Source organism: Bos indicus, chromosome 7, assembly GCF_029378745.1.
Source record: "Bos indicus isolate NIAB-ARS_2022 breed Sahiwal x Tharparkar chromosome 7, NIAB-ARS_B.indTharparkar_mat_pri_1.0, whole genome shotgun sequence".
Taxonomy (NCBI): Eukaryota; Metazoa; Chordata; class Mammalia; order Artiodactyla; family Bovidae; genus Bos; species Bos indicus.
The window spans coordinates 39,955,092-39,968,514 of NC_091766.1; the positions used below are offsets into that span (position 1 = coordinate 39,955,092).

The 13,423-nt window shown below is 39.1% G+C and overlaps 1 protein-coding gene across 1 annotated transcript; it reads right to left on the reverse strand.

The window, feature by feature from the left end:
• Positions 1–6,548: 6,548 nt before the first annotated feature.
• On the reverse strand, positions 6,549–7,481 carry LOC139183984 (olfactory receptor 2M3-like). The gene has a single exon (XM_070792277.1). The coding sequence runs from the start codon at positions 7,479–7,481 to the stop codon at positions 6,549–6,551; it is 933 nt and encodes a 310-aa protein (XP_070648378.1).
• Between the last annotated feature and the right edge of the window lie 5,942 nt (positions 7,482–13,423).

Consider the following 13,423-nt stretch of genomic DNA (forward strand, 5'->3'; position numbering starts at 1 on the left):
TCAGGATGGGGAACACATGTACACCTGTGGCAGATTCATGTCAACGTATGCCACAACCCACTACAATATTGTAAAGTAATTTAGCCTCCAATTAAAATAAATTAATTAAAAATAAAATAAAACGTGGTGTTTGAAGGCTATACATGGGTGTTTACAAAGTTATCTGATAGAGCCTAATTGGAGGAAAGTCCAGAGTAAAAATCTGGTCATTTGTGTGGAGAGAAAATAGCAGGTGGAAGATGGTAGCTGAGGTGAAGACTTTAACACCTAGGTCATAGGTGTACTGTTTGAATTTAGTGTAGTTTTGATTCTAGTGTGGCCAAAGAATTCTTCAGATGATATTTAGAATAATTATAATTAAAATGGATTGAGTCCCTTAGGTGTTTTGATGGGAAAATTAGCCATAAAGTCCTAGACTTCTTATTTGAAAAAGTTAAATTTTAAGTTTACTAAATTAAACAGTGTACAACTCTAAAATATGTATAAGTCACAAGGTAAAAAGTGCAAAATTATAATAGTTAACATTATTATAACCTTGTTCTGTACCTTTGCTTCTGATTTCTTGTGTAAAGTTCAGGCATTTATGGTGAGAAAAAGGTTTTCCACCCTCACACTCTGGAGGGCTAGGAGGAGTTAATTTGTTGTGCCAAGCTAGTGCTAAAAGTCCTCAGATGGTTGTAAATTTTAAGTTATGGTATAAATGCAGCAAAATGCAACAAAATTCAGCAAAATATTCAAACTACATTTTACAAGTTTGGTCATTTTGAAGCTTAGTTTTTGATATGCTGTAATGTTAAAACCTCTAAGTAGGTGTTAGTTTTCCTGCAGTGTGTTGTGTTGATTTTCCCTGTTAAAACACAAAACATTGTTATGGCTCCCGCCTGCATTGCAGGATATACTAGACTTCATTGTTGTCTCTCATGGTCCTTCAGTTACTTGGTATGCTAGCCACGGAAAGCTATCAATAACCATTTCATGCTTATACCAAAGAATTAAATCTGATCCTTAATATCTGGTATTTTGCTGGTAAGTCTACTGATAAGGGATTATTGGAAGCCTGTCATGCAATTTGAAAGTAAACTCTAGTCTCTCTGTAGGTCGAGGACTCACTGCAAAACATTTTTGCAAGTATGAATGCTTAGATTTGATTCATGAACAATACATTTTAGACTGGTTTAGAATTATTGATAACTTATTTTAAAGCAAAGGAAAAACAACTGAGCACGAGTTTTCTATCTTTAGAGCAGTTTGTGAAAATATGGTAAAAAGATGTTTTCATTTTCTTGTTCTTATAAATATTATTGTACAGAGCTATTATTAATGCCTTATTTTTAAATCTTAAAAATCCCTCCAAATATTGATATTAAGTGCACCAAACAAAATGTCGTTGGTATTTTAAACTTTTGCTCTTCATGCATCTGTAATTTCATTTCCTTTTTAAATATAAAATATTGCCTTTGTTACAAAAAAAAAAAAAACCTCTGAGCAAACAAAAGTCCAAAACCAAATTTCAAAGAAGAATTAATATCAAAATTCTCAAACTCTTCCAAACAACAGAAAAGAAGGGGATGCTTTCAACTTATTTTACAAAGTCAGCCTTGATACAAAACCAGACAAAGATGGCGAAAGGAAAGAAAATGACACATCAATACCACCAGTGCACTTAGAAGTAAAAATTCTCAACAAAATATTGGTGAACCGAATTTAACAGTACATGACAAGGATCATACACCATGATGAATTGGGATTTATTCCAGGGATGCAAGGTGGCTCCACATTCAGAAGTAAATCGAGGCAATATACCAACCACATTAACCAAATTAAGCATAAAAATCACATGGTTACCTCAGTGGACACAGAAAGAGCATTTGACAAAATTCAACATCTATTTATGATAAAAAAAAAAAAAAACTTTCAACAATGAGTATAGACGTCATGTAACTCAATGTAATAGAGACCATATACAGCAAGCTTACAGTGAATATCATACTCAACAGTGAAAAACTAAGAGCTTTTCCTCTAAGATCAGGAACAAGATAAGAATGCTCACTCTTGCCACTTTTATTCTACATAGCATTGGAAATCCTAGCTACAGCACTTACTCAAGAAAAAGAAATAAATGTAATCCAAACAGAAAAGAAGAAAAATGATCACTATTTGCAGATAACATATATTACATTAAAAAAACCTCCAGATTTTTTAAACCAAAAATATCTATTAACTAACAAACAAATTCAGTAAAGTTGCAGGATACAAATCCATATATGAAAATCTGTTGCATACACAAGTAATGAACTATCAAAAATTAAAAAATTTTTTCATTTACAAATGCCTCAAAAATAAAAATAGTCTAGGAATAAATTTAATCAAATATATAAAAGACCTATACAATGAAGAGTATAAGACGTTGATGAGAGAAGTTGAACAAGACACAAATAAATAGAAAAATATTTCCTGCTCATAGATGAGTAAAATTAAAATTGTTTAAATGTCCATACTGCTAAAAGCAATCTTCAAATTCAGTGAAAACTCTATCAAATTTCCAATGGCATTATCACAGAAATAGAACAATCTTAAAATTTGTGAAGAATCACAAAAGATCCCAAGTAACCAAAGCAATCTTGAGAAGAAAGAGCAAACCTGGAGACACCACACTCCCTTATTTCACACTATATTAGCAAGATATAAAATAACCAAAACACTATGGTACTGGCATAAAAACAGACACATGATAAAAGGGAATAAAACTGACCAGAAATAAATCCATGAATACATGGTCAGTTAAGTTTTGATCCAATTAAACGTCAAACCAAATATTTACTGAATAATATTTTGAGCAAAAAAACACAAAGGGGAAAAAGTTCCTCAGTATAGGCTGTTGGAAAAATTCAACAATCACCTGCAATATAATGAAACTGAGACATTATCATAGACCATACACAAAAATTACCTCAAAATGAATTAAAGAGTTGAATGTGAGACCTGATATACTAAAACTCCTAGAATAAAGCATTTAGAAGCTCCTTGAAATTGTCTTAGCAATCTTTTTTTTTTTTGCATCTGTCACTAAAAACAAAGGCAACAATAGCAAAAATAAACAAGTGGGACTCCACAAACTAAAAAGCTCTTGCACAATAAAAGACAGTATCAACAAAATGAAAGGACAACCTACTGAAAGGGAAGAATATCTGAAAATCGCGTACTGGATAAGGGATTAATATCCAAATTATATAAAGAATTCACACAACTCAATAGTAATAACACCCAAATAGACCAATTAAAATATAGGCAAAAAGATATGAAGAGATATTATTCCAAAGAAGATACACAGATGGCAACCAGCACATGAAAAGATTCTTAATATAACTAATCATCAGGGAAATGCAAATCAAAATCAACCCACACCTGTCGATATGGCTGTTAAAAAAGGAAAAAGAAGTGTTGGCAAGGATGTAGAGAAAAGGAAACACTTGTGCACTGTTAGTGGAAATGTAAATTGATGTAGCCACTATGAAAAACAGTATGGAGATTCCTCAAAAAATTTAAAGTAGAGGTGCTTTATGATCCAGCAACTCTATGTTTAGGTATTTATCCAAAGAAACTGAAAACACTAACGCAAAAAGATACCTAAACCCCCTGCTCATTGCAACATTACTTGTAACAGCCAAGATGTGAAAACAACCTAATAGCTCATTATTGGATAAATGGATAAAGAAAATGTGAAATGTGTACACACACACACACACACATGCACACACACAATTGAATGTTATTCTGCTATAAAAAAGAGAAAATCTTGTCATGTATGAGAACATGGATGGACCTTGAGGACATTATGATAAATGAAATGAGTCAGACAGTGAATGACAAATACTTTATTATCTCATTTATATGTGGAATCTAAAAAAGAGCAAAATCAAATTCATAGATACAGTGTATAGATTGGTGGTTGTCAGAGGTGAAAGTTGAAGGGCTGGAAAAATGGATGAAGAGGGTCAAAACGTAGTCTTTCAACTATACAATAAATATGTCTTGGGATGTAAGGTACAGCATGGTTAACATTGACTATAGTTAATTATATTATACCATATTGCATATTTGAAAGTTGTTAAGAAAGTATATCTTAAAGTTCTTATCAGGGGGAAAAATTTTTGTGATTACATGGTGTCCTATGTTAGCTATGATTATTGTGGTGATTATTTTGCAATAAACACAAATATCAGATCACTATGTTGTACACCTGAAAATAATGTACTGTGCTAATGACATTTATATCTCTAAAAAATGAAATATGAAAAACACTTTCCAAAACAAAAAAAACCTCTAAATTTTAAGTATATCATATTTGAATTGCAAACAATCAAAGATAAAGAGATAATGGGGTTCTGACTTCTACTTGAAAAAAATAAAGGAAATAAAATGGGGAAAGGAAAGCACCAAAATTCATACAACTCTTATTGTTCTGATCATTAGTTCTCTTCCACAAAGACAGAAATCACATCAGACCATTCTTATGGTTCTACTGTAAGCTAGAAAGTTCTCTTGGCTTGACCTTCAAAATGTACCCAGACTAACTATACTCAATATGCTGTAATAACCTATAATGGAAAAGTGTCTGAAAAAGAATGTGTATATATATATATATAGAGAGAGAGAGAGACAGAGAGAGAGACAGAGACAGAGAGAGAGAGATACTTTTCTGGGTCACGTTGCTGTATACATGAAACTAACACAACATTGTAAATTAACGATACTTCAATTTTTTTTAAAAGATGAAAAAAAATTACCAGAACCTGCTCACTTCCGCTACAGTCTGCATTTTTTTCCATCGTGATCCAAGTGTCATCATTTCTCACTTGAATTACTATAGGATTTTTGGGTGGATCACACAGAGAGCGAGGTTGGTTTTCTTTTTTCTAACAGAGGGCGCAGATCATAACTCCTCGTTACTCAAAACCCTATTTCTTCACATAGCCTACCAAACCTTATGAGATGTGGGCCCTATTTTCTAGCCAGCTCTCCCTCAGCTTATCCCTGGCTCGCTTTGCTCTAGAACACTGGCCTCAGCCATTGCTCAGTCATCCCTTCTGCCTAGAACATTTTGCATCAGTAGCCAGACCCTAAACTCTCCCAGGGCCGGGCTATGCTCTTTCCTTCACCACTGTGTGTGCACTCCACCCACCCCCATAGGTTGCCAAAACCCCACAGACTCTAAGGATATGAGTGCAAGTCTCTTGGAAGCAGTGTGTTTGAAAAGAGATTTTTGGTCCAGTGTGTTCAGGGAGATACTTGTAGAAGACATGACTCAAGAGATTATTTCCCAAATCCCTCCAGAGCTCTTGAACTAAAAACCGGATAGAAACAAGTTTCTGCCAGGGTTTTATCCTCACACCTCATTTCTCTCCCAACTGAGTTAGCAGATAGATGGGCCCAGGGGTTGAGCTGTGGGAGTTTGTCAAACTGAAATTTTATTTTTCTTAGACACTCCAAGCACAACGTTAATGTCAGGATCTGAACTGTGCTGGAGTAAAGAGATAAGAGGACCACATCTCTCATTCCGGAGGTCAAGGAAGTCTCCTCAGCTACACATGTGCAAAAAGACTCCCAAGGAGGGAGGCATCATCCCATAATATGTGTTGTCATACTCTTTTTACCTTTGCACTGGAATCCAGCTTAGCAAAAAGATGCACCTGAATATCAGGGAGGGTCCTAAGGAAGTTCAGATGTGGAAAAAAGAAGTGAGATGTTTAGCCAGAGGAGAACAAAGGCCCAGAAGGTCTGTTCCTAGATAAATGACTAGCCACCTCTTTAGTGTGCTCCTCCTCATTAGGGAAGATGCCCTTACCCTTTCTCTCCAGGTGTGTATTTCTGCCTTGCCTCTGTCATAAATAAATAAACTGCTTCTCTCTGTGCTCTCCCACCTGTTGTGTTGTGCTAATAATACTACACTTTTTACTTGTTTTTACAGTTTTTACCTCCGTGATATATTCTTGCTTTCAAATGGGGCAAGATCCAGAGCAACTTTGCTTCTAGCCTGTTTACCCTGGTGGATTAGCATCTAGGATTTCTGGTTTTCATCTAGACTACTTAGGTTCAATTCCTGGGCAGGGAACTAAGGTCCTGCTTCAGAATTGCTAATTGCCATCTCTCTGAGATCATAACCTTGGTGTTGATGAGAAAGAATCAACCTGACCCTCTCCTCCCCAAAAGAAATGACTTTACCTTTCATGGTGTTATTCTTAGAGGAAGACTACAAAGAAGTTCTAGTCTTTACACATGGATTCTTGTATTTAATGTACAATTTCAAGAAGGCACAAGTCTCTTTCCATTGTTTAATAACAAAAGAAACATGATTCAGTGTGAAATTAATTGCTACTGTCTGTTTCCTTGACATCTTCCATTCAATGCTTTCAGATTGCTCAGATCATAGCTTCATCCCAGCCAGGCAGAGGGTTCAATTTGTTCAGAGCCACAAAAGAATCTGAGCTTATAGAGGGAGGAGAAGTACAAGAGAGGAATCCCCAGAAGGGTGGGCATGTCTACACGCTCTATCTCCCCTGCATCTTCCACATCTTCTTGAAGGCCCTCATTATCTCCTTGTTTCTCAGGCTGTAAATGAGTGGGTTGAGCATGGGGGTGAGGATGGTATAGAAGATGGAGATGGCTCGGTCTCCCGCTAGTGTCCTAGCAGAGGCTCTCTGCATGTAGCTAAATATGGCTCCCCCATAGTAAAGACCCACCACAGCCAGGTGGGAGGAGCACGTGGACAGAGCCTTCTGTTTCCCCTCAGTGGATGTCATGCTAATTACAGCCATGAGGATCCGGGCATAGGAAGCCACAATGACCCCCAGGGACAGCAGCAGCATGATCACGCAGCAAGCATAGATGAGGTCCTCAAAGAGGGATGTGTCTGCACAAGAGAGACGCAGCAGAACGGGGACCTCACAGAAGAACTGGTCCACCTGGAGAGAGCCACAGTAGGGGAAGCTGAAGACCATCCCTACATCAATCACACTGTCAGCCACTCCACCCATCCAGGATGCCAAGGACATCAGACAGCAGGCCTTCCAGTTCATGAGCACAGGGTACCGCAGAGGGTGACACACGGCCACATACCTGTCATAGGCCATGACTGCCAGGAGGAAGCACTCAGCTCCTCCTACCATGACCACTAAGAAGACCTGAGTGGCACAGCCACCCCGAGAGATGAACTTACTTCCCAAGAGGAAGTTCGCTGCCATCTTGGGCACGACTGCACCCATTATGGTCAGGTCCATGATGGAGACCTGACTAAGAAAAAAGTACATGGGAGTGTGCAGGCGCCTGTCAGCCTGGGTGAGCAGGAGGAAGAGGATGTTGCCGGCCAGGGCTGCAGCAGAGGCCAGAAGGACAAGGGAAAATAGGAAGAAGTCATATGGTGAATAGCTGAACAGACCCAAAAGGATGAAGTCTGATAGCGAGGTGTGGTTCCAGATGTCCATGGCCTTGACCCTGAGGGAAAAATAAATGAGTAAACATCAAAACGAAACAACTTACCTGGCATCTCCATCATATACGTGTACTGTCTCCTGTATCTTCTAGAGGACAGTAGCCAGCTCTCTGTCTTATCCCTGTCCTTTCCCTCTGCAATGAAATCCTTTTCCTCTCATTTGTCCTCGATGGTTACCAAACAAGATTTGATCCTTATTTGTCTAGAAAAGTAGTCAGTACGCCCCCAGAGAAAGGGGCCTAAATAATGCAAAGGGAGAGAGAGAAGGGGTTTTAGGATAAATAGCTATAGGTTTAGGAAAAGTGGGTACAGATTTAAGACTATGAGAGTATTGGAGTTTTCAATAAAGAGTAGGAGGAGGAAAAGTGTATAACAGATGTAAGAATAAATGCTATTAAAAATATAAGCCTTTAATTTTCCCTTCCCCCATTTTCTTAAAGCATTTACTTTAGAGAAATGTGTAAGTTACTTGACTCTGAAATGTACACAGTTTAAAAGTGAAATAACCTTCTAGCCAGCTTTCAGACCCAGTAGTGTCTTTCTCAAAAACTTGAGCCTCCAATTAAAATAATTAATTAAAAAAAATTGAGATCCACATCTTTTCATTGCAATCATCTAGGAAGATAGAGCCCCTACTCCCCCAGCTCTGTAGGAGGGTAGGACCCTAACTTCAGCAGGCACCTTGCTCCAAGTGGCAGAATTCTCTCTTGTCATAGAATGAGAGAAGTTTGTTTTCCTTTGAATAAAGCCACTTAACCAACACAGTCACTCCAATTACCAGGTGAATCTAGAATGAACTCTGTGTGCCAAATGGTGCTGTCAAGTCTCTTATTTGAGAACTGGCTACTGTTTATCCTGAGAGCATGTATATAATGGATTATCCTTGCCTGGATGTAGAAAAGAGTGATATCCTTCTGTCTCTGCATTCACTTAGCAGATCACCAATAATGCACATCATATTCTGGTTTAATGTTTATTCAAAACTAAAGCTGTTTTCTTTCTCTTATACCTTTTTGGAGAGGTTTTCAGGGTAGGAAGGAGATTTAGTTTTTGTTATATTTCTAGAGTCAGAAAATTGTGGCAGTGGGAGAGAAATCCCAGGACATAGTGAATTGCACAATCATGCCAGCCCCTGGTGGCTCACATGATAAAGAATTTGCCTGCAATGCAGGAGACTTGGGTTTGAACCCTGGGTCAGGAAGATCTCCTGGATGAGTGCCTGACAACCCACTCCAGTATTCTTACCTGGAGAATCCCTATGCACAGAGAAGCCTGGCAGGCTGCAGTCCACGGGGTCACAAAGAGTGGGAGATGACTGTGCAACTAAGCACAGCCAGCCAAGGGAGCCAGTGTAAGCTCGGGTAGGTAGATTCCTTGATCAGCACAGGCAGGAACACTGCGGTGATGCAGACACATGTGTGGCAGAGGCACAACAGATCTGTCTGCCCACTTCGTCTCAGTTCAGAGGCTGGAGAACAGATGATCAATGATAAAAATTTTCCCCAGGAAAACTAGGATTATCATATTTTGGTCTCTGATGCTGATAACACTTGTCACTTGACAGCAAGGAAGTATCTGTGTGTCCAGCCTGACACTATAATCTGAAGCCTGAAGTGAAACTACACATTTCTCAGTCACTTTCTGTCCTTATCTGTCAGGTCTTCCCTCACCTGCTTCAGCACCTACCACCCCTATTCCTTTCCCCACAGTTCATCTTTCACTCTGACCTATAAATCTCAACAGAAACGGGTGAAAGCCAAGCAATATGCAAAGATTTAGTCCTCAGGGCAATGCACGAGCAAGTGGTGACCTGAGAAATCCCCTCACAGACTCTCCTCCAACTCTATGGCTCCAAATAAAAATTTGTAGAACTAACCATTCAAGATGTTCTTCTGCTGCTTACAAAATTGATGGCTCATGTCCCAGGTTTCTATCTCTAGTTGCAGAGCAGATATCCTGGGAGACCCAACTGAGCTCATAATGACCCCAGGGAATAGATAGAGCCTCCACCCCAAAGAAGAAGCCAAAATTAATGACATGGCCTCAGGATAAAGTTCATTCCCCATAGCCCTGGCTCTGAAAAGCACCCCAGACTCCCTTCTAAGCAAAGGAAGGACCCATACCTTGACACGTCCACCTACACTCTCCTCAGGACTGTTAACCCTCACTTCATCCATGGGAGCTAGGAGAGAATGTGATCACCACTGAGTATCAGAGTGAATATCTAGCTGCATTCCAGAAGTTTGGTCATGGATGATGAAGTGGTCCCTGGTCAGTTAACCTATGAAACTTGTACTCAAGTGATGTCCTATACCTTTATGGACTTGATTGTTGGTTTTTTGTTTCCATTCAAGAAGCTATATTTGTGCACTATGCAACGAAACAAAGAGCAGCCACATGAGGGAAGAAAAGGGTCTTTCTTCAGAGCTTTCGATAGCAAAAGGGTCAGCCACTGTTACTTGCATTTTGGCAGAGACACAAATGCAGGCAGAGGAGTGGGAAAGCTTTGGGAAAAGAGAAGCTCCACATGTGCCCTGATTGGAGAATATCGGTGTGGTGAATCTGTTGGCAGTCTCATCAACAGCACCGATATTGGTAGGGTACATATTTGGCTTTTTTTGGTTGGCCTTAACTTGGAAGTGGGGCAAAAAATTAGGGAAGTTGTCAGTTATTAAACGAGCCTTAGACATTTGGGGCCTATTTTTACAGAAGTGATTGTTAAGCTTCCTATATTGTTACCCAAGTGAACACTCTATCTTCTACAAGACTGCCTTCCTGGCTGGACTGTTTATGATTGACAAGAGGGTTGATTTCCTTGGCAAGTTCTTGCAGTTTGTGGGTCAGAGTTCTTTTTTTATATATGGTCCATTGTCTGCGTATTCAATCTCTCAGCAGCTATAAATGTGAATATCACATTGCTGCATTGTAATATGAAAACTGTTAAGAGAGAGTTCTAAGAGTTCTCATACAAGGAAAAAAAATTTGTATTTATATGAGATGATAAGTAAAGTTAATTAAATTTTGTGATAATCTCATAATGTATTTACATCAAATCATTATGCTGTACACTTGAAACTTATACAGTGCTACATGTCAGTTATATCTCACTAAAACTGGGAGGAAAAAAGAACACTCACCATAAAGAAGGTTCTAAAAATGCTGGAAAAAAAGGAAGAAAAAAAAAAGAAAAAGTATGGGTATATACAATGGGTTACAATTCATCCATTAAAAAATAAGAAATCCTGCCATGTGCAACAATACAGATGAATTTTGAAAGCATTCTGCTAAGTGAGATAAAACAGACAGAGAAAGACAAATACTCCATGATCTCACTTATATGTAGAATCTAAAAACAAAAACAAAACCCCTCATAGAAACAGTTTCTAGCTGGGAGGTGGTGGGTAGGGGACATGATGATTCATCATTCAGATCACAGTCATCTGCATATCTGAGGTTATTGATATTTCTCCCAGCAATTCATTCAGCTGCTTCAGTTGTGTCCAACTCAGGAAGTAAGGATACTATCTTCCTTGATGATTACATTTCAAAGAGATGGATTTTAGATCCTTGAAAAGACATTCCTGATTCAGAAGTTTGGTTAGAGATTATTTTACTTTAAAAAGATTGATCAGATCAGATCAGATCAGATCAGTCGCTCAGTCGTGTCCGACTCTTTGCGACCCCATGAATCGCAGCACACCAGGCCTCCCTGTCCATCACCAACTCCTGGAGTTCACTCAAACTCACGTCCATCGAGTCAGTGATGCCATCCAGCCATCTCATCCTCTGTCGTCCCCTTCTCCTCCTGCCCCCAATCCCTCCCAGCATCAGAGTCTTTTCCAATGAGTCAACTCTTCGCATGAGGTGGCCAAAGTACTGGAGTTTCAGCTTTAGCATCATTCCCTCCAAAGAAATCCCAGGGCTGATCTCCTTCAGAATGGACTGGTTGGATCTCCTTGCAGTCCAAGGGACTCTCAAGAGTCTTCTCCAACACCACAATTCAAAAGCATCAATTCTTTGGCGCTAAGCCTTCTTCACAGTCCAACTCTCACATCCATACATGACCACAGGAAAAACCATAGCCTTGACTACACGAACCTTTGTTGGCAAAGTAATGTCTCTGCTTTTAAATATGCTATCTAGGTTGGTCATAACTTTGCTTCCAAGGAGTAAGCGTCTTTTAATTTCATGGCTGCAGTCACCATCTGCAGTGATTTTGGAGCCCAGAAAAATAAAGTCTGACACTGTTTCCACTGGTTCCCCATCTATTTCCCATGAAGTGGTGGGACCGAATGCCATGATCTTCGTTTTCTGAATGTTGAGCTTTAAGCCAACTTTTTCACTCTCCACTTTCACTTTTGTCAAGAGGCTTTTTAGTTCCTCTTCACTTTCTGCCATAAGGGTGGTGTCATCTGCATATCTGAGGTTATTGATATTTCTCCTGGCAATCTTGATTCCAGTTTGTGTTTCTTCCAGTCCAGCGTTTCTCATGATGTACTCTGCATATAAGTTAAACAGGGTGACGATATACAGCCTTGACTAACTCCTTTTCCTATTTGGAACCAGTCTGTTCTTCCATGTCCAGTTCTAACTGTTGCTTCCTGGCCTGCGTATAAATTTCTCAAGAGACAGATCAGGTGGTCTGGTATTCCCATCTCTTTCAGAATTTTCCACAGTTGATTGTGATCCACACAGTCAAAGGCTTTGGCATAGTCAATAAAGCAGAAATAGATGTTTTTATGGAACTCTCTTGCTTTTTCTATGATCCAGTGGATGTTGGCAATTTGATCTCTGGTTCCTCTGCCTTTTCTAAAACCAGCTTGAACATCAGGAAGTTCACGGTTCACATATTGCTGAAGCCTGGCTTGGAGAATTTTGAGCATTACTTTACTAGTGTGTGAGATGAGTGCAATTGTGTGGTAGTTTGAGCATTCTTTGGCATTGCCTTTCTTTGGGATTGGCATGTAAACTGACTTTTACAGTCCTGTGGCTACTGCTGAGTTTTCCAAATTTGCTGGCATATTGAGTGCAGCACTTTCACAGCATCATCTTTCAGGATTTGGAATAGCTCAACTGGAATTCCATCACCTCCACTAGCTTTGTTCGTAGTGATGCTTTCTAAGGCCCACTTGACTTCACATTCCACGATGTCTGGCTCTAGGTCAGTGATCACACCATCGTGATTATCTAGGTCGTGAAGATCTTTTTTGTATAGTTCTTCTGTGTGTTCTTGCCACCTCTTCTTAATATCTTCTGCTTCTGTTAGGTCCATACCATTTCTGCCTTTATCGAGCTCATCTTTGCATGAAATGTTCCTTTGGTATCTCTGATTTTCTTGAAGAGATCCCTAGTCTTTCCCATTCTGTTGTTTTCCTCTATTTCTTTGCATTGATCGCTGAAGATGGCTTTCTTATCTCTTCTTGCTATTCTTTGGAACTCTGCATTCAGATGTTTATATCTTTCCTTTTCTCCTTTGCTTTTCACTTCTCTTCTTTTCACAGGTATTTGTAAGGCCTCCCCAGACAGCCATTTTGCTTTTTTGCATTTCTTTTCTACGGGAATGGTCTTGATCCCTGTCTCCTGTACAATATCACGAACCTCATTCCATAGTTCATCAGGCACTCTATCTATCAAACCTAGTCCCTTAAATCTATTTCTCACTTCCACTGTATAATCATAAGGAATTTGATTTAGGTCATACCTGAATGGTTTAGTGGTTTTCCCTACTTTCTTCAATTTAAGTCTGAATTTGGCCATAAGGAGTTCATGGTCTGAGCCACAGTCAGCTCCTGGTCTTGTTTTTGCTGACTGTATAGAGCTTCTCCATCTTTGGCTGCAAAGAATATAATCAATCTGATTTCGGTGTTGACCATCTGGTGATGTCCATGTATAGAGTCTTCTCTTGTGTTGTTGGAAGAGGGTGTTTGTTATGAT

Bases quoted from the DNA above. Each gene is read 5' to 3' on its own strand.
- LOC139183984 (XM_070792277.1), bottom strand. From the start codon at position 7,481: ATGGACATCTGGAACCACACCTCGCTATCAGACTTCATCCTTTTGGGT.